Source organism: Hesperophylax consimilis, chromosome 1 (genome assembly GCF_061612785.1).
Source record: "Hesperophylax consimilis isolate HC1 chromosome 1, BYU_Hcon_1.0, whole genome shotgun sequence".
NCBI classification, from domain to species: Eukaryota; Metazoa; Arthropoda; class Insecta; order Trichoptera; family Limnephilidae; genus Hesperophylax; species Hesperophylax consimilis.
Genome location: NC_142836.1, coordinates 36443493 through 36465026, shown reverse-complemented (window position 1 = coordinate 36465026; position 21534 = coordinate 36443493). Strand labels below are relative to the sequence as shown.

At 33.6% G+C, this 21534-nt stretch overlaps 1 protein-coding gene across 1 annotated transcript in view; it reads left to right on the top strand.

The window, feature by feature from the left end:
• Positions 1-18646: 18646 nt before the first annotated feature.
• LOC149426790 (uncharacterized) overlaps positions 18647-21534 on the top strand; it is a 64846-nt gene continuing 61958 nt past the window's right edge. The window contains exon 1 of the mRNA XM_089638469.1: positions 18647-19396. Coding sequence (XP_089494595.1) covers positions 19348-19396 — 49 coding nt within the window. The 5' untranslated portion in view covers positions 18647-19347. The remainder of the gene's footprint in view (positions 19397-21534) is intronic.

The following is a 21534-nucleotide window of genomic DNA, read 5'->3' as shown; positions in this document are numbered from 1 at the left end:
ATAGGTACCGACCGTTACTTCTAGCCAATTACTCGAGTGAACACCTGCCGGTCTAGAGTCTCACTAAATGGATTTCGACATTTCGGGAGACTCTCGGTTAAAATTAACAAATTTATGTAATTTTTTACTACATTATTACAAATCATGTAGATATCTTTTTATATGTATCCCTGACAAAGTCGCAGCACGAGAGCATTTTATCACTTTTCCTCGTATTAAAAAAATCACAAAAAGAAAAAAAAAATAGTTAAAGCGGGGATCGAACCTCGGTTCTTCACGACGACAGTCGGGCGCTCTGCCTCTAGACCACGAAGCTGAGTTTGGAGAGTGACCTAAACTAGGTATATAATATTAGCTTGGCTCCTATAGCGAAATGATCACGGTTTTTCGTGACAGTCATGAGTCGGTTTTACTCCGGTCCTCGAAAATGCATAACGCGCGTAAAGAAGTTTAACTTCAAAAAACTTAATAACTGGGTTAGTAGGTTAGGTTAGGTTAGGTTAGCAAAAAAATTTTTTTAATCGTTTCTAATGACTTTTTATCACTTTTTAAAAGTGTGTTGAATTGTCACTGTGTTGAGTTATCATGGAACCGTTTATTATATATTTTATTATGTAAATAAATAAACTCAACTGGTTTAATTTTTTTGCATTTTTCTCAAAAAAAGCATATTCTTGGATACAACGTTATTCCGGGCAAAGGCTCAATTATACATATTTTTATATGAATACCGCACAAGAGTACCAACTGCTTCCAACCTCCTGGAGCCAGTGAGGCCACGGCATCCCCGATTGGAGTATGTTGTGAGGCTGAAGGTTCTCTGGAGGGGAAGGAGATGGGGAAGAGGAATGTGGGAGAGTACTTTGCTATTCAGATCTGGTCTCCAAATACGGCAAAAGCCATTTCAAGCAACCATTTTATTATTAACATTTGTTTGAAAATTCGTTAAACTTGCGTATAAATAGTTAAGTAAATAAGTAAGTTAAAAATAGGATTTAAAACATCATTCGATTCAATTTTTCACTAAAGACGTAGAACAGAGATCGCCTATAAATATTGAAATAAGTTAATCATAGAAAACTGACAGCTTCAAAGGCACTCTACGAAGAGCAATATCAGAAACCGAGTTTTAAATTATTGAGAAAAAATATGTGAACCCTTTCTATTAAATATTAAGCGTATATTCTGTACGGCGCGTAGTCAACCGTATATTTGTATTAGGATAACAGTTTTGCCTTCTTATGGCTTATGCTCAACTATAATAATTTTTTATAAATTTATGTAGATACTTTATAATATTTTTTGACAATTTCCTATACCACGCACATAATGATGTCTCCGGATAAGTATTCTCTTCTTTAATCCTTCCCGGAAAACTGCCGACTAACCTCCGGAGTATTGTCAGGAAGCTGCCGGATCCTGAGATAAACAATCTCCATACAATGTGAGCGTATTGCCTCCGATCATTCGTGAAAGTAACCAACTTCCTATTAGGGGGAGTTCATCGAAGAACGAAATGTTTTTTCATTACTGACTTTATATTAATAAATAATATTATATTGAAGGTTATCATTTATCCGAAATAACGATACGTATTTATTTAATAACAAACAACAGATAAATGCTTAAATTTTGAAAATTTTTACTCTCATTTGATTTCATAGGAAAAAAAAATATATCTTTTTACTGAAAAGATCGTAATTACATTTTTCATCTCCCAAAAATGTAATAAGCTATTGCTGCCCGAAATTGTTAAGCAGATTTGATAATTTTACCGCATTTAGGTACCTATAATAGATGTAAAGTTTGTATGTACAACAGAAAAAATTGAAAATATTAATACGTATCACTTATTTGTAACAATTCATATCGTAATATATCGTATTATCTGTTCACTTTTTGCGATTCCTATCAATGCATAACAAATATCACAATGAATTATTCTCTTTATTTGATAAACTTTAACTTCTCAATTTGGTATCCCCATTTTAAAATACATTCAGGTTCTTTAAAAAAATTCAAAATTAATTGAAAGCATTTACTACAAATGAAAGAATAACTTCATTTAAACTCCCAGATCGAAGAATAATATCCGACGTAATATTTATGTTCAAAAAGGTAAATGGTAGTAAAGACAACCCTGATTTACTTAACCTCATGCCGCTGAAGTCCCGATAACCATTCTGGATAGAAGGGGAGAGGCTCCTCCGATTACTTCTCACTGCAGAAGATAGGTGGAAACTTGAGTGGACTTGATTTGACTGACGTGAGAAATGTCCATCTCGTGCGCGACCACAACTAAAGACAATTGGACAACTAGAGAAAGCCTGGATTCTCACTGCCCCGTAAACTCTGATCCGCCATAAATAGGATAAAGTCCTCCCATAGCTGCTGTGCCCACATGATTCACAGATGAGGCCTTAGTAGGTGTTGTGCGAATGGAGTGCAATGCAAACCACCGAACATGTGGCCCCCGAATGCCCGCAGAATTCATTCCCCGGCGGGATTGATGAGGTCCACAAGGCGACGGCTGAGGCCCAAGACTGGCCCACTGACCTATATGTTCCCCTATGACTCCCCTACCATACGAAAGAAGAAGAATGGAGTTCTTAATACATAGATACGCAGAAGTGGCGAATCTATTTAACTGTGTGGAAGATAGGTGGAAGAAAGCTATACTAACATATCTTTTCAACCAATATTAATTTAACATAAGTCTAGATATATGTTTTGTATAAATTAAGAGATTATGTTCATTTTATATTTTCTGACGTCATTTAGTAAATGTCGCATTTAATTGTTATTATTTTTAAATTCATTTAAGTGTTTAAGTAGCTTGCAATTAGTGTGACGTGCATTTACTGTTTATGATACATTTTGTTAAATCACCATTGATATTAAATAAATAAACATCGATGAATTTCGGAAGTTTTCCTAGTTTTGGTATTTACCGACTAATAATCGGTCCTTCACTACACTTGATCTAAAAATAAAACGACCCTTGAAACATGGCAAATAAAAATGTTTATTGTCTTATTGCCTTACAACTGGCGGATCACATACAACATTGATAAGTAATAGAATCCACTAAAACTACTGAAGGGAATGAATCAAAGCAATCCGATAAAAAAGTGCCAATCAAGACTATTGTTGGTACCAAAGATATTAGAAGAACTAATATCTTTGGTTGGTACCGATGAATGGAATTTCTTTAGTAATTGGATTATTAGTTTTAGCGGGTAATTAAGCACTCAGTTTCCTGTGTATCGTTGTGTTATTTGAAATCAACATATACGCATACTTCTCAATTAAAAATCAAGCCATTGTAGCTATTATATCCAATGCGATCCTCTGCATCGCTGAAGTGCTGAAATTTAATGCCTCTCGGATTACGGCCCTAACGTGTTTCATTTGACGCAATTTCGAAATAAAAAAAAGCCATTTTCCAATGGCACGCCGGTGTAATCGAATTTCATTGAAAAAAATGTTTTTGAATAATAATTTATTTTCAGTTCGTGTTTGCATATCTCGTTTTGATTTACAGTTGGAATATGTATGTAGTCTAATTTTTCTTTCGGCCAATACTGGGTAAACACTTTTGCTGTTTTGAGATTTTCGTTAACGAATTTGTGTCATTATTCAGAGGGTATTAATTTTTATCGTTTATTCTTCTGACAACAAATGTTTTAATATTAATCATAAAATTAAATATGTAAAAAAATTCGATGTAATGGAGGTAGTTACTAGGGAGCTACTGGATTTCAACGCTTTATCCAAAAAAATATATCGTTTCTTGAACGAGCTTTTTATGTGATTATTTTTAATTTATAACACACGTATTATAGAAAATATAATATAAATGGTGGGGGGTTAATAGTAATAGTAGGAAAACATTTTAGTTTTTTCGTTTCAATTCTACTTACAGAATCAACACAGTAAAAGTAATCTATTAAAAATTCGCTTAATTGTGCATATTAGTAAATAATACAATCTGAAACTATTCCGAGATTCATTCAAGTGCTCACTGCATAAATTGTGATAAAAATGTTTGTTCATTGAAGCGATATTATTTTAAATAATTAACATCGCGAAATAGTGACAGTAAAATTGACATATAACTAAGCTAAGTGAAGCTTTTATGATTGGCCAACAGCATCGCCATCTTTCCAACACTAACCAAACGGGTTGCTTGCTAATAGGAGAAACAGAACGCGTTTGCTCATCGTATTGTTTCTGTCGAACAAACAATCTACTGCAGGGGTCACCATGGGTTCAAGTAAAAAAAATCGGCCCTCAACAGCAGGATAATCTATAACACAGTAAAAAAGTTCAGAAATAAAATGAATACTGCACCTGAAGACATTTACCCAGAGGAGAATGTTTTTTCAAAATGTGCATGTTAAGTAGATTTAAAACTAGAGAAAATAAAAACTCAACTACTTTTTTTGTTATTTGTTTTCGGGATGTTATGCCGTGTTGCGCTAACTCCTTCTTTAGCCAACGTTTCGGACAGCATTGCAGTGTCCATCATCAGGGCAGATGTGTTATAATACATCTGCCCTGATGATGGACACTGCAATGCTGTCCGAAACGTTGGCTAAAGAAGGAGTTAGCGCAACACGGCATAACATCCCAAAAACAAATAACAAAAATACTTTTGGCCGTGAAAATCGTAAATCATATTTGACTCAACTACTTGAAAATATTGAAAAAAATATGTTTGAATTTCAAAAGACAACCGATTTTTTTAAAAATATGATCATATAGTTACTCTCTTAGACTCCATGAATCATGTTAAAGAAGTAGTTGAGAGCTTAAAAGTGATTTGGCAAATAAAGGTAAAAGTATTAAACATGCTTGTTTAGAACTGTCGAACCTTGATGACTATATTGAAATAACAGGAAGTGATGAACAACTGAAAATAACTTCCACAAAACCAATAGAAAATTTTAATTTCATAACAAGGGGGTTAATCTAAAGATAAAATAATATGACAGAAGGCCAGGTCATCCGAAAAAATTCTCCGGTTGCAAATTGGTTGTTGAGCTTCTCTCACGGCGCAACCCAAGTTTACGCTTTACAAATTATCTAAGCTTGTTTAACTTAGAATGAAGAAGAACACTTCAGCTGTCATCTGTCAAAGTGGTTTATTTATGCATCTGTCACTATCATATTGCGTTAAAAAAATGTCTGCAGAATCAAATGATGATGAAGCCGCAATTATTTACTATTACTATCAGCAAAGGCGGAATCCTCGGAATTATTTTAAACGCGTGTTCCGACATCGCCATAACAACTTTTTCGTGTTTTACCGAAAGTTTATTAGAAAACCTGTAAATTAATTTAAGATCAAAAGATTCTTTATAAAATAGCAATATTTTATATCAGTAACTTTTCTAGACCGTTGCGCTACCTCTGGATTCGTAGCCGAAGATATTACCGCTCGGCCACGTAGTACATTATGAACGTAGTTCGGCCACGTAGGTAGTCGAAGTAATGGTAAATTGTAAATGTAGTTTATTCCGATGAATAGTCTGTCGAATTAAATTACTATCATTCTGTCACTTTGCTCCGCTTTTCTGAGAACAGCCGCGCTTTGATCTTGAGCCGCAGGATTACCCGAATCAACTCCCCCCGATGAGCCACCCATCGCGCCGAGGTACTAGAAGTACCCGGCGGCGGCGGTTGACTTTGAGTTTTAGATTCTGGCAAGTTGAACTAACGACTGCCTATCCTACTCGTTTCTTATTCTCGTAAATCCTCGTTAAACTACTACAAAGGATGTTCTGGTAAACTAATAAAGCTTACATCTAGATTCTCGGAATCACTTTCATAAAGCAGATTATTTAGTATCAGTGGCGAATTTTGTAGTTACCAGTAAATTAGCATCCAAAAACAATCCTTTAAAGATTATAAGGATCCTGTTTGAATAAATACTGTAGCAACAACAAATCATTAAAAAACAGCCAGGATTCATTTTAAATTTTTCTTATCTTAATTCAATTGACTAATCAAATCGACACTAAAACACCCAAACCGGAGATAGCTTGAATGAAATATTCATAGATAATATTTATTTTTATTTCTACACCACTCAAAACACAATTCCGGTTACCATTTTAATAAAAAAAAACTCTCTTAACGTTAACCAGTTGATTGTGGTGATGTCCGTGACCTTGAGAAAAAAAAACCAATGTCGTCAGAGAAGCTGCATACATATTAAAAACTTGTTCGAAATATTAGCATAAGCAATATTTAGAACTGAAACGATTCTGAACTTATTCTTCAAACAGTTCTTATATCGCTTTTTTTTATTTTCATGAATTTTTGTATGGAATACACTGGTGTCCCATCCACAGTTGACTGGGTCTAGGCATATACAAGCAACACTGTAGTTGTGGCGACAGTTGGCGACTATTTCAAAATCCATGCAAATTCAAAAAAAGTCTCCCCTGTACAGCGTCGCCTCGTGTGCGCATCTCCATATACCATACGTGCAGCGATGCAATGGCAGCCCGCAACTAAAGTTGCTCGTGGTCGTTTGGACTAATTGTTGACAAATGTTAACAACGACATTTACGACCAAAAACACAAATAAACCCACCAAAGTGTTGAAAACATAATTTTAATAAACCTTATTAACCAAATGTCACCATTCTAAAATGTAACAAATAAAAAAATCATTAAATAAAGGTAATGTTTTATGCATATTTAAACAAAAATGTGAATATCAATACGCACAAGTCCAAATTGTCCCAATCTGTGAGGAGCTAGTGAGGTTATGGCATCCCCAATTGGGGTATGTTGTGAGGATGAATGTAGTGGTGAGGGAAAGAAGGTAAGGGAAATGAGGGTGGGGTGAGGGTACCTGGCTATTTAGATCTTGTGAGCAAACACGGCTAAAGCCATTTCAATCAATATTTCAATTCTGAATGGTGATATTACACCAGGGCGATACTGAGAGTATCTTGCACTTCGATACGCGCCACAAATACACTACATATTATTTTTAATTAATAATTTGTAAAATACCACAAATTAATCATATAAAATTTACTTGCGCACGCCGGATTTAAACCCACGATAATTCTCCTTCGAGGATAGTAATTCTATCTACTTGGTAGAAATGTCTTTTTGTTTTTTTCCAATCATCACTAACTTTTGTGATCTGCGGAACTTAAAGACTCACAAGACTAATTCGTAGACCACTAATTTACGCAGTGAACATTTGTAGGGAAGACACGTAGCGTAGCTGCAAGCCTTTATAAAATTTTGTAATTTTCTTCGTCGTTCAAGAAAGTACAACATATTACAAAAGCAAATCACGCAACAAATTGAAATAATAAATTGATTGAAATTTCCGCAAAACGTTAGGTCCTTGAGATGACAAGGCCGCGCTCGAATCGGGAACAAATAGTTTGGTTTTTATTAAATAATTTCCCGGCTGGGCAGGCTTTACAAATACGGCTTACAACATACACACATAGTCCCCGGCGTAACATGCGAGGCCCTAATTAGAGCCGCGGAATCGTAAACCCGGCATTCACGATTGACGTATTACACAAACCAACAAGGAACGCGGTAGGTACTTCCCTACCCGCGCACACGAGCTAATGCGACACATTTGGCGATTGACCATTATCGCAAAAGGCGACATTCTAGTTTAAAACGTAGAGAATTTTTAATAGGAAAACACTTAATATAATGTATGCTTTTGTGGTTCGTGCCGCAAATCCTTTTTGAATTCAGTTTTGCTGATTTATGGTTTCGCGGGTAGCAATCACTATGTGGGTTGACATTTAAAAAAATGTGTTATTTAAAAACTTTTTCTTTCTTTTTGGTTCATGTTTTTGAGGCTAAGCTTCCGTTTGTGGGTCGAAATTAATAATTGATGAATTATTTATTTTCATTTTGTAGTTTTGTGAGTAATCTTTACTTAAATATTCTCTTTTCCTATAAGTTTATATATATTTTTTTATTATTATTTTCCGACTTTATGTCTGGGTTAAATCTTGCCCACAGAAAAAACTAAACCCTTCCACATACTTTTCCACAAATGATCATCTAGTCAATCCACATTATGCAAGTTCATTATATAAGCATAATAAATACAAAGTAATACAAAAACAACAGGTCAAATCACCAGATATCAAATGGGAAAATAATTCAACGACTCCAGATATTTTCATATCAGAGGGTTCTGCTTGGTAGAATTAGTAGAACTTCTAATTGGATCTATAAATCCTACTGATCCTTCAATATAAATATTTAAAAAATCTTTCGTAATCCTACATGTATTTAAAATGACTGATTTTTGCATTTTATATATAAATTCTTTGACAGATCTAATACGCCTAAATTATGAATGAGAGAGCTAGGTATAATGCCAGTAGCCGAGATAACAAATGGTAATATTTTTATAGTCTTAGAATGCCAAATTCTTTCATTACAATTTTTTATTAGGTCAGAATATTATCGTAGTTAATAACATATTCAAACAAATTTAAAAGTTTTTTCTACTAATTTTATTTTTTTACGTGACCGGTTTAAACTTATTATAGCCATATGGTTAGTACAATTATTCCTTGAACTATGGTTTATATACATAGTATATGAGGGAAAGAGTGGCAATTAACATGAATGGTGTAAAATTATATGGATTATCCCATTTTCGTTGCTAAGTGCTTTTTCAGAATTGAATTTTTAATTATTTGGTTATTACCAGCAGGTCTATTTACCTCAGTTTTATAGATTTATTTAGGGAATACCTTAATTGAACGGTTTTTGAATAATTAAAGTTGTTGGGCAGTTGTCTATTAGGAAGCTAAGTATTGGTCTATGTATTATTGTAATGAATTAACAAGCTGAAACCGATCACGGGCAAAAATTAAATTGGGGGAAATAGTTTTAAAATTGTTTCAATATAAATATAGTCAAAATGGAATTCCACCACGAATTGTCAGTATCAGAAAATAGAAATATCATCGTAGCTAATTTTTGTTTGAGGAGGCTAAATTATCAAAAGCAAAATCAGTAATACGTGAAATATATTCGAGTTAACGTATTAAATGATGGTAAATCATGGAAAATGATGAAGGTTATCACATTGTTTGGTATCTGACAAGGTTGGAACTTTTTACCGCTGAGTTTAACTTAATTGGACAAATAGGTTGGCAAGTAAAATTCGTACGTTAAAAGTGGGTAGGTACCTATACTAAAAGCGTTATAAATATTTCAAGTGAATAAATGAAGGGGTTTGGTGTTTGATTTGGTATTCTGGTATTGGATTATAACTAACTCACTAATTATCACGCCGTTTCTCCTCAGGGGTAGGCAGAGAACTTAATAATAAATAGGTTAGTTGGTAACATTTATTAAATATATCTACTTATTTTATATAATTCTGCTCTCATCATAGAATCCCGCCAGAGTCCAGATTCCAGCATCAAACAAACTGGAAAAAGATATTGGCATCATCACATTTAAATATATAATGTAATAAAAAGTTTTTTTATTAATCTCTTCTGATTATTTATTTATTTATTTATTTATTTACGGACAAATAGTCCATTAACAACATATTAATTACACGAATAAGTTTTATAAACAGAGATGACAGTGAAAGGAGAGCATATATAAATGAGGAGCGAAGACAATAACAATGACAATAATAATATAAAAGTAGGAATGGGAGATAATAATAAGTCAAAGCATGAAGATGGTTCAAAGGGTTCAAATTATAAGGATGTATTTGACATATTAAACGCATCAATAACTAAATATACACAGGTCTTCGTAGAATTGTACTTATATCGACGAGCAGAACATCAAATCTAATATTAAAAAAACTGTCCTAGTACAGCTCTGCTTCGACTTATTGCATTTATTTGTTGTACTATTTATTCCACATCAACTATATTTTCTTCTTGCATTGTACAGTATTTTGTTTTTGTGATGTTTTGCGCATTTAGATGTTCTTTGGTTTAAAAAATAAACATTAAATTGCCCAACTGCAATATTATTATTACAAATATTATAATATTTTAATATAGATTTTATATTGTCTTTTTAAATAATTTATACTGGGTTATTACAGACGATCTCATTTCATAAATACGTACAATAATTACAACAATCTACTAAGAACTAGGTTGTATTATGTATATATATCCTTTGTGAGATGTGTGGAAGTAATCAAATTATTTGATTTGACACTAAAGCCTTATTATTTTTTGGTATGTTTTTCACTTGTGAGCTAAAATAATTGTGTTTCATACATTTATATAGTAAAGATTATATTGCATCGCTGTACCACACCATTTAGTAGGACACGCCCGAAAAGCACACCGATTTCGAAGTGTGAACAAAGTGATTGTCATTCATTAACAGTTTTTTAATTGCATTGGCATTTCGATGGTACGTATTGCTATTTTTCAATACAGATATTGTGTCATATCAAATACCAAAATGTATTTTCGTACTTATAGAGATATTAAACATTTAATTTCGGTATAGGTGATGTTATTTCACTGACTATCTTTACCCGGAATCTCCATCTCTATAATACCAAAACTATCTGACGTGTACCCGGCGATACTCGAATTTTCTCTTCTTATTATATAAATATAATATGCATGTATTATATATATATATATATAAACCTTTCAAAATAAATTTTCTAAATGGTGGTGAAAACCCTATCAAAATCCGTTGCGAAGTTTAGGAGAACTAATTGCACAAACAGACAGACGCGGATAGCGACTTTGTTTTAAGCTATTTATGCGCTTTGTGTATGGTTGGTGCGCTTAGTTCTTCTTAACTACACACCAGATTTCGATAACGTATTTCCTATAATTTAGAAAATTTATTCCGGAAGGTTTTTATATATAAAATATAAAAAGTAGAAAAAAGTCAAGTAGCGCCGAGTACATGTCAGCTAATAACGTCTAAATCATTGATAATGAATAACACAACTGTCTTGTGGGCGTATTTCGTGAACTCCAATTTTCGCCCATATTTCCATACAAAACTGTGTTTCACCTTGATTATGATTTTTAAATGTGATGATGATGTACAATTTCAGACAACTGTAAGAGAGACAGAGTCAGTTGCACATTTGTTTTCACTCAAATTTGTCTAGCAGACACTTTATTTTTCTTTTCTTCTTTATTCTATGGTCTAAATTAATCCAATACCTTTACACTAAAAAAACACAATAGTTGAAGAAGTAAAAAATATATTCAAATTGATAAATTCGGATAAGAAAAGTTTTAAAACAACTATTATCTGTTCTATCCCCCGGTCAGAAAAAAGCGTTTATTTTGGCAAGTAAATTAGGATGTCAGAATACATAACCCAGGTATCGCCGCAGGTATTTTGACCGATGGCAAAATTTTAACGCAATATCATACTGTGGTCTTGATAGTGAGCAACTCAATGTAAATAGAACTACTGTTGGCGGTCAATTTGTCGATATCCGATTTCCGTTGAAGCATCCGTTGCAAATGAATTGAAACATGTATTTGGACTAGGCATGATGGGATGATCGGAAATAAACTTTTCAATAGAAACAAAAAAGTCGTAAAATAAAAAGTTCTTATAACCCCAGATTATAAAAAAAATGATTAATCAACACGGAAAGACAAGAGGCGATCAAGTGAATCAAATTAAAGTGTGACGAGTGTTTCAAACGAAATAGTTTTTATATCTCAGTATGGAAAATGTGAAAATGACTACTACTACGACACTAGTTGACTATAAGTATTTTACTGTACATAAGTATTTGTTTCACTTGGTCGTGCCATGCCTTCCTCTATCGTCATTCTTCTACCATTCTCTTCCACATCGTACATTCTTCTTACACCTCTTTCTTCATTCATAACGTACGCCTCATTTTAATACAAATAATTATTTGATTTGTATCTTCCTCGGTTGTCCCCGACATTTTTTTACCATTAAATACTGTATACCATGTCGTCATTGTTAAGGAAAACAATATTATATCGAATTTTATTCGACTCCGTATCTCGTTTCAGTGCAGTCTTCCTTGGGGATCCTCGACCTTTTCTATCACTCAAACCACTTTCGAAACTTTCCTCGCACTAATAAGAAAAAAAAGTTCATTTAAATCGGTCCAGTAGTTTTGAGTCTATAAGGCATGAACAAAGAAAAAATCATTGTTAGAGATCTAAATATATATAGATGTAGCATTTTCCGAATCAGTTAACTGCGTCTAACATTACTTTTCAACCGTAAAATATAGCAGTCAACCGAATCACTAATAAAGAAAGAATATTACTTTATTACAAAATTACTTCCGTGGCCATTCTCAGTACGAAAAGCGCTAGTTATAGTGTAACACTATTTTACATGCGGTGTTTTTGTCATTTCTTCATGGCATGCGAAAAAGATTATTTTTCAGGTCTGCCTCTCCTTGGAAAATAAGTTTAGAAGATATCAAAAGTTTTCCTGGAAACGGCTAGAAAATAATATCGTCGGCCCAACTCTGGAAGCGAGTTAAAACTTTGTTATCTCTTACCAACTCTTCATCCTCCACTGAACTGTACACGTATAAGTTGCAGTGTTTAGTTTTTTCAATAAGGTTCAATAAGTTAAATGTCTAAATTGAAAGCATTTACGATAAGAGACGATCAAAAGGCAACCATTTGTCCCTCAGAATGGACTTCCTCTTATTTCAATAGAACTTTTGAATGTGATGGAGCAAATAAAAATGTGCCTTGTGTCAAGAATATTTGAAAGCTCTCTCTGCGTATTCACGTTTACCTAGATGTTCCAGAAAGATTCCGCATCTATGAAGCTACAGCGATACAGAAACAGATATTCTCGTGTATTTTTTAGAAATAACACTACATATTTTAGATTTGTTTTAGAGACTTGTATTCAAAACAATCTTTTGATGGTCAGTTCTATAAAAAATAAACCCTTAATCATTGTTAAGTAAATACGAAATAATTTAATCGAGATTAATTATTTTATTTTTTGAGTATCATGCCATGTTGTGCTTCTTCCTTATTCAGTTTTAAAACTGCCGTGATGATGACACTGCAACGCTGCCCGAAACATTGGCTAAATAAGTAGGAAGCGCAACACGACATAATACTTCAAAAACAAAATACCATCTATATGATACAAAAGTGCTCGTGGAATCGTAAAATCAATATTCAATTAAACTCTTCGTGAGTGCCAGTAATGTTTTCTACCATTTTTGGTCTGTGTTTCTTGGTCGAATGTTGGTTATAATTAACAATTGAAAAGATAACATAAGTTTTTTTTTTACAGATAAATTATGTACAGGAAATAATTTCTTCAGAGAACTTTAAAATTATCAGAACCAAAATAACCAAGCTGACTAATATCTTTTTTTAAAATAAATCAAATATAATATAATGTAGGGTGGAGCGATTTTTTAAATTATAAATTATAAGCCATTGATTTTTTTTATTTTATTTTACAGGCAAGTTGGAAAATTATTTATATCGCAAGTTTGTTTTCTTTACTACCATCTTAGTTAAATTTTAAATTTAAAATGTATAATTTTCTAAGATTTCCGGGACGCGCAACGTCAAGTGCGAAACTGGCTGAAAATTTTTCAGGAATTTTAAAACCGAGCAAATTGTAAAACGTGGCTTATTTTGAAAGTTGTTTCTTTTAGAGATGCGCATTCGTGTGTGCTTCCGTGTTGTATGAAATTGCATTACCCACTTTCATGCCAGTTGTGCACTCAGAGCGGAAAGTAGTGAATGCACATTACACCAACACGATCAACATGGAGGGGGGAGGCTTTACTCTTAAAACTACTTCTCGAACCGTCGCTCCACAGCCTCAATGTAAGAATAAATAACAATTTTCCCACAAAAACAAGTTGAAGGTTCAAAGTTAAAAATCTCAATAAGAATATTTATTTAGTTCTGGAGTAAAATATTCATAAAACAAATTCAGAATTTGCATTTTTGAAGTGAAACTTCTTTACGCGCGTCATGCAATTTCGAGGACCGGAGTAAAACCGACTCATGACCGAAACGAAAATGCGGGTACCCCCACCACCGATTAAAGTTCATTTGATCTAGTCAAAGTTTTGAAGTAACATATAAATGCTTCTTAGCTCATCCCGACAACTGGCGTTGGTGGTGTAATGGTCAGCGTAGTTGCCTTCCAAGCAGTTGATCCGAGTTCGATTCTCGGCCATCGCACATTATTTTTTTGTTTTTAACGCCTTTTTCATTCAATATCTTATTTTTTAGTAGGTCAGAACATTTTTTAAAAGAAAATAATATTGCAAAATAATAAAAACACTTATCTCACTGTGATAAAACATTACTCCGCTAGAGCGCGCTTTGCGTTATTGTGTTGGATTAAAATTATTATCTAATCCGTATATTATGATAATTGTATTACATTTATTTAATTAATTTATTTATTTTGATAATATGTAATAATTTACAGAAAAAAAAATTAAAACTATCTCCCTCTGATAAAATATCCGTTCGATAGAGCGCACTACGCGATCTTGTGTGGGATTCTATTTCTGTACATTGTACATTATTTTTAAAAATATATTATATTTTGGGTGTGATGTAGGTAACATTATAAAACATAACAAGCTCTCATATTTTCAGAACCTACATAATATAATCAATTTATGCGGCTTTGCTTACAGTTGGTGCTCAGCGTGGTTGGCTTTCAATCAGTTAAGCGAGGTTCGATTCTCGGCTGTGGCATTTTTGAAGTGAAACCTTGTTGAGGTGGGGGAGCCGCTCACGAACGTTCTCTCTCTTCTCTTCTTTCCTCTCTCTCAGACACCAGCGAACTGCGCCACGCCAAGCATCAGCTGAAACTAGAAGTTTCACTTCTGTCTTGCGTAGGCTTGACACACCCACTTTTATTTGTTGAAGAAAGACAAACTTTCCCGGGTAACGAATAAACTGAAAATATTTGAAAATCTCCTATTACCACTACAATAAGCGGAAAATGTTGCTTGTGTTTTGATGGAGGACTTAGCCATCTGAGGAATTGAACACACTTCGCACTAATTTTATTTATTTATAAGTACATGTTACATGATAAATACAAATATTTAGAGAAGATACATAAGAGGTGTTGTAACTGTTTCATGGTGACCAATGGAGGAATAGTTACTTTGAATTTAAGTCTAGTGTAAACAAATTTTCGTACAATTATAAAGAAATTTTTAAAATTGGTAAAAAAATGTTTTCAATAACTCCTGCCAAAGTTTTCTATAAAATAAACACAAATATATAAAGTAGTACACATATGTACACACATACATACACATATACACGAACATGTATACATACATACACGCATATATGCATATACATATACGTACATATACACAACATACATAATATACTTACATACATGTATCTTCTTCCTCACACATGTAAACAATATATACACCTCTATATGAGTACGAGAAGCAGGTTACCAACGCTATCACACTCACTCATAAAAAAGTCCCCAAGTTAATTACAATTAATTAAAAAATAATTAAGTTAATTAATCATTTATTCCCATTTGTAGCAGCGGTTGAAGTGTTTTTTTAAGTTTGCGAGCTTACACGAAAAGTAATCCCAAAAGTACTCATGTTTTTTATAAATACAGAGAAACATTTTTTTTAATAATTTTTTCATCTTTTAAAGCTTTAACATTTAGCTATTTTTCTACAGAATCGCCGATTCGCACAGGGAAAAATTAGTTGTGCTGATTTATTATAAATCTTATAAAATTATTTGTTATCTGGCTAAAATGGGATTGCAGGCCATTTCCTGATAAACTTTTAGTAATATATCGTAACACGTTTTCGTGCACCTGCATTTGCCTTGATAATATATAATGGCGAAATGCGAAAATATTATGATTTTTATGAACACTTGCTCTAAAAGTTTAACAGGAAACTTGAAGGTTTTCTTAATAAATTGTCAATACTCATTTTTTCCCGTGCGGTCGATGTTTTTTTGTAAGATGCTGTGTTAATTTTTATATACCCATGTCATACCGGATCACCGCCATATCATCGAGGAAATGTTGAACCATCTTTCACCTTGTCATTATTGCTGTAGTTCATTTGTGATGTTCTGTGAGCTTTCCAGGGTACTGTCTTGGGCAACATCTGATATTTTTGACATTATCGAGAGTTGTGCGCAATTTAGGTCCCTGGAATACTCAGAGCGACAACTAGTCGAAGAGATCTCTTTTTCTCAATAACACGCGGGGAGCTAGTATGACATGGGTATACAAAAAATGCCACAGAGCTTAGAACATTCATAGACCGAAATGGCTATTATGTTAAATATATAGATAAAAGTTAACGCTTTAAAAAAACTTTCAAAATACAAAAATAATTTTGAATAAAAAAAATCTTTTTGGTTTTTTTTAAAAATAGGACATTTATTTTGTGTATCAGTTACTGACAGCGCTGAAACAGATTCCTGAAATATGTTTTTCAATCCCAACCCTCGATGAGTCATTAGTTGCTACTGCCCATTAGAAAATCAAAAGAGAAAAATGGTAATAGCTTCAACCCGGAATAGAACTACGCCATTTCAATATTTGTTGGCATCGTAAAAATTACTAGGAAAACTAAGTAATCTCTGTGATGCACAGAAATAATAAAATTAATAATGGGGAAAAATTAACATTACCCAGGAACGTTTCAATTAATATTCTAAGCTATTTTAGATTTATTTTAAGCATTCATATGTGGAATTAGTTAAAATGTCTTAATATGAGTATTGCACAACTGTAAAATATCTTGTTAAAAAAGGGATTCGCGCAAAGGTCTTAGTGGCGATTTGAAAAATGGACACTGTTGTACAAACAAAAAAGAGAAATCATTGGAAATAATGACCATCCTGGGCCCAAAATAATCGTTAATGAGCGATGAAATCATAGAAAAGGTTAAGGAAATCATTTTGGCAGACCGAAGTATTTATATTTAACGGATAGCCATTGAAGTGGCTATCCGTTAAATACCAATACACGGTCGAAATAAATAGTCCATAACCATTTAAACATAAGGATGGTGTGCGGGTGCGGACGTTAGTTGCCTAGTAGGTAAACGTCAGTTGATCGACAGCAGCGAGTACTTTCTTACTTCTTATGCATTCTTAGAGCTGTGTGAAGAGAAGAGAATTGGGATCTGTAGGAAAATTTTAACCTGTGATGAGAGTTTGATCCACCGATATGAGCCGGAGTCTATAAGAATTTGTCCATTGAGTGGGTAGGAGAGAGAGAAACATCTGCCAGGAAATTCAAAGCTCAGAGCGCTACTACCAAACTCATTACGTCAATCTTATGTAACAGTGAGGGAGTTACACTTACAACTAGACTACTACCAAACTGTCTTATGTAACAGTGAGAGAGTTACACTTACAACTAGACTATTACCAAACTCATGACGTCAATCTTATGTAACAGTAAGGAAGTTACACGTACTACACGAGACTACTACCAAACTCATGATGTAAATTCTATGGAGCAGTGAGGGAGTTTCACTTACAACTAGACTAGTATCAAAAGGGACTTCAATAACTGATTGAACAGATAAAACATATTGCTCAACTGCGTCAATACAACAATAAGAAGAGAAGGGGAGGTTGAGGCTCGGTGTGATATTACTTCACGACACCGTACCTGCGCATACCTACTGCGAAAGTTGCGAAGCGTGCTTTGAAGGAGACAGGGACGAAATAAATTGTTTACCTTGCCTATAGTATAGGTTTGGACCCGTTTGATTATAATATTTTTTCAAGGTTGAAAAAATACACTACAGATTACATAAAGGCCGCTGTAGAATCCCATTTCTTTAGAAAAACTTCTGAATGTTTTTTGATCGTTTTTAAAATGTTGTTTCAGCGAAGAAAGAAAACAGATACATCGATTTTCAAAGTGAAAAAAATATTTGAAATCTGTTAAAGTTTACAATCTTAGGTTCATATATATATTTGTACAGCGCCCTTGAGGTGATTTCTCACGAAAACGGCGCTATATAAATTAGCGAAATATTATTATTATCCATCAGACACCGCTAGTACTTGCGTTGAGTCATTAGAATTCCAGTGATTATTTTTAAATATTTTGTTACACAAATAAATTATATAAAAAATTGAAAACGGTACAAAATAAAACTTTTGGAAATACTTTATTTTTCAACATTAAGCTACGCAATGTCAAAAATGTTAACAAAAATCCACAAGTTCTCTGAACTATAAATGGTAGTCACGTAAAAATAACAACGTAGTACATAAAATGGTAGATTACGAGTTTCAGGAAAAAATACTCTATGGTAAGTATTTTTAATGCGACAAAACTTTGCAAATTTATTTATATTATGTATGTATGTTATTCAAGCTAGTTAGCACAAACTTTTGTTCGAGAAAGTTTCACTTAAATTACAGCGGTATATCGTACTTGAAAAGAAATCTTTAAAGCTCGGAGGCTTCCGCGCAAGAAACGGCAGCAAGTTCGCCTGTTGCCAGTTAGTGCACGGAATAATTTGATTTCACATAGCGCGCCTCCGTTGCGCAACCCTTTCGTACTTTAAACTCGTAGATCGAGTTCATATTTCACATTGGTCAGTCATATCCCGCGCTCTGTAGCGGCCGGTCGCCCGTGTGCTACGCGCTCGTAGCCCGAGCAACCTCGTAGCGAACGAATCCCGCGACGAACATAACCGTAGTTCCGCGTAGCGCAGCGCGTCGTTAATCATCAAGTACAAAGCATGCGTGCTTCCTCAGCGTGTCATATTTGATGAATAATAAGTGCATACAGCTCCGTTAGGGGAGCTTATCGCGTCTTTCTTGCCTAATCTGTGACGTGAGAAATAAGTCGTAACGTTTATGGTTACTTTGGTAAGATATGTTGTTTCCCTGCAAGAAATGCAGTGTAGAACATTTTGAAAAAATCATTTATAAATATTTTCTTTCAAACCACCTACTTATGACAAAGTAAATCATGGTAAAGTATAATGTAAAAAATACTAATAATTGAAAAGTTATAGTTTGCCACTGAACAAAGCAACGAATTCTTTATTTTTTTCAATGCCGCTGGGATGTTTATTGAACTTTTAGCTGTAGCTTTACCCATCACCATAAGTACTAAAATTATACGTGCAATCTGCGCACATAACATTTAACTGACGTTTTTGCTTTGAAAACAATATAACATAAACCTCATACTACAACAAACTAATCACGCCAATCAACAGTGCTCTAATTACGTGAATAATGTGATGATTAACTGGGCGATTAAAAGTGGTTCGTATAGAACATAAATAATGTTTGTGAATAGTGCTCCATAGAATTCAATATGCTTAGTTGGAAGGTGACCACAGTATTCTTCTTGATTATTTATCAAGGTAACTATGACATTTTTACCGGCTTACTTATCACAGTCGTATTTTAATAACCCATTGAGACCTGAATTATTTTTTATTAATGTTTTATTTGCTAGCAGCTTTATTATTATTATTATAGCACACGCACAGAGCATTTAATACAAATTCTAATGAATTTGTATTAATTTAATTATTGCTCCCAACCGGTGAGACTATGACATCTCTAATTGGAGTATGATGTGAACCTGAAGGTAGTGAGAAGAGAAGGAGATGAGTAAAGGTGGGGAAGTACCTTGATATTCAGATCTCATCACTAAACAAAGCTAATAAAGGCATTGCAAGCAAGTTTTCAATAATGATTAGTGGTCTCACATCAGGGCAATACTGAGAGTAACTTCCTCTCTGGAACGTGACGCAAATATACTTTTTCTTTTTTTAAATAATTAAATTGTGAAATATATATATAATGAGCTTTTTATCCGAATTTTTGTTTTTATAATAGTTCCGCAACGTTTAGAAGTATACTACAAGTGGTTTGCTACATTTGGTAGCTTAGCAGGGGTGCCCAGGTTCATCGGGTGAGGTGTGTTCAGGATGCGCCTGCCCACCAGCTGCGTGGCGTGCCAGATCGAAAGAAGCTGGTTTGGAGAGACCCTTTGATCTCTCCAACTTGTCTCTCGACCCCATCGCCTTGCGCAGCAGTAGGAAGGATATATTCATATGTCCGTCGCTTTTGGACACACTGATCCCTAGATTCTTACCCAACCCTCACACCTCTTACCTTTCCAGAACTTCCTCTTCTTCTGTTCAAATTTAACGAAATGGAATCCAACAGCGGGTATTTAAGTATTTCCATCATTTGTACTACTCCGCACGTTTTCAATGCGTTTAATTTTTTCGTTTGGTTATTGCATAATTAATCATATGCACTCATTTTTAATTGCTATGGAAAAGTTCTTCACTACTAAGTAATTGTACCTTCACTACAAGCCACGAATGGAACGCCATCGTTTGCATCGTTCCTTTCCCTTAAGCTGAGGTTCAGTTCGGCAGTTATGCTAGCGTATGTATACGTAGCATAAGAAATCGTTCAATACTATTAGTAGTAGGTAGCAAAAATAATAAAAAGGCAAAATTTATTTGATAATCACGGGTGCCAAATTAATATTATTGAATTAAAAGGAATTTCTTTAGTTGGGAATTGCAATTCATTTGAATACTTAAGTACACAATACTGCCTGAATTTTTAAAAATTTATCTAGTTACGAAATAAATCTTTTACCCATGGCATTAATAAAACATTCAGAACAAAAAGTTCCGTTCAATGAACATTTCATGTAAGGTAGAACCACAAGCTTTTTAGTTCTAGCACAAGAGATAGGTAGGTATGTAATCCCAGTATGGTTTTTACTTTATTGTATTTTGATCACATATGGAATATTTTATTTTCTCTTTTCAATTCCTGTCTGCTTGCCAACTTCTGCTCACTATATTTCCTACAGTAAAATTGTCACATATTTTTTACTAGCTAAAAGAAGTTTGGATATTGTATAGATAAAATAACCAAGAATTCACATAGAAAAGAGTATCAGATTCACAACGGAATTAATTTCACCTTAAAATAAAATTCAATTAAAAACAATATTTTACCTGTGTTTTAAAAGCCACTAAATAATAACGAAACATCTTACTAAATACTCATGGGATACTCATTGTACCGACTAAATTTTCCATAAATACTCAACATCATCTCCAATTAAGCCCCCTTCTCATAGCCACTACTCGACTGCTATAATCAATAATTCCAGGAAATTCTATAAAAATTAAATGTAAATAATTGACCGAATAATTAGAAGTGTTGGACGGATATTAAACCTATTAAAAAGCTTTTAGCTGAAGTAAAAAAAAAATATATTGATGAATTCGACGTGATGCCCTTCGTTAACCGGAAACTGGTGAAATTATGAATAGCTACAAATTATTTTGAAAACATGCTAAATATTCATGCAAATGAGTATTTGTAAAAATGTTGCCAATCATGTTCTCGTTAATAAAGGTATAATTCGAAAATTACAAACATGGTTGAATGCCGGTGGGTCGAAACCTAGACTCTGAAGTGCTAGTAAGTATATTTATGTATGTTGTCAAGTTTGCGACGT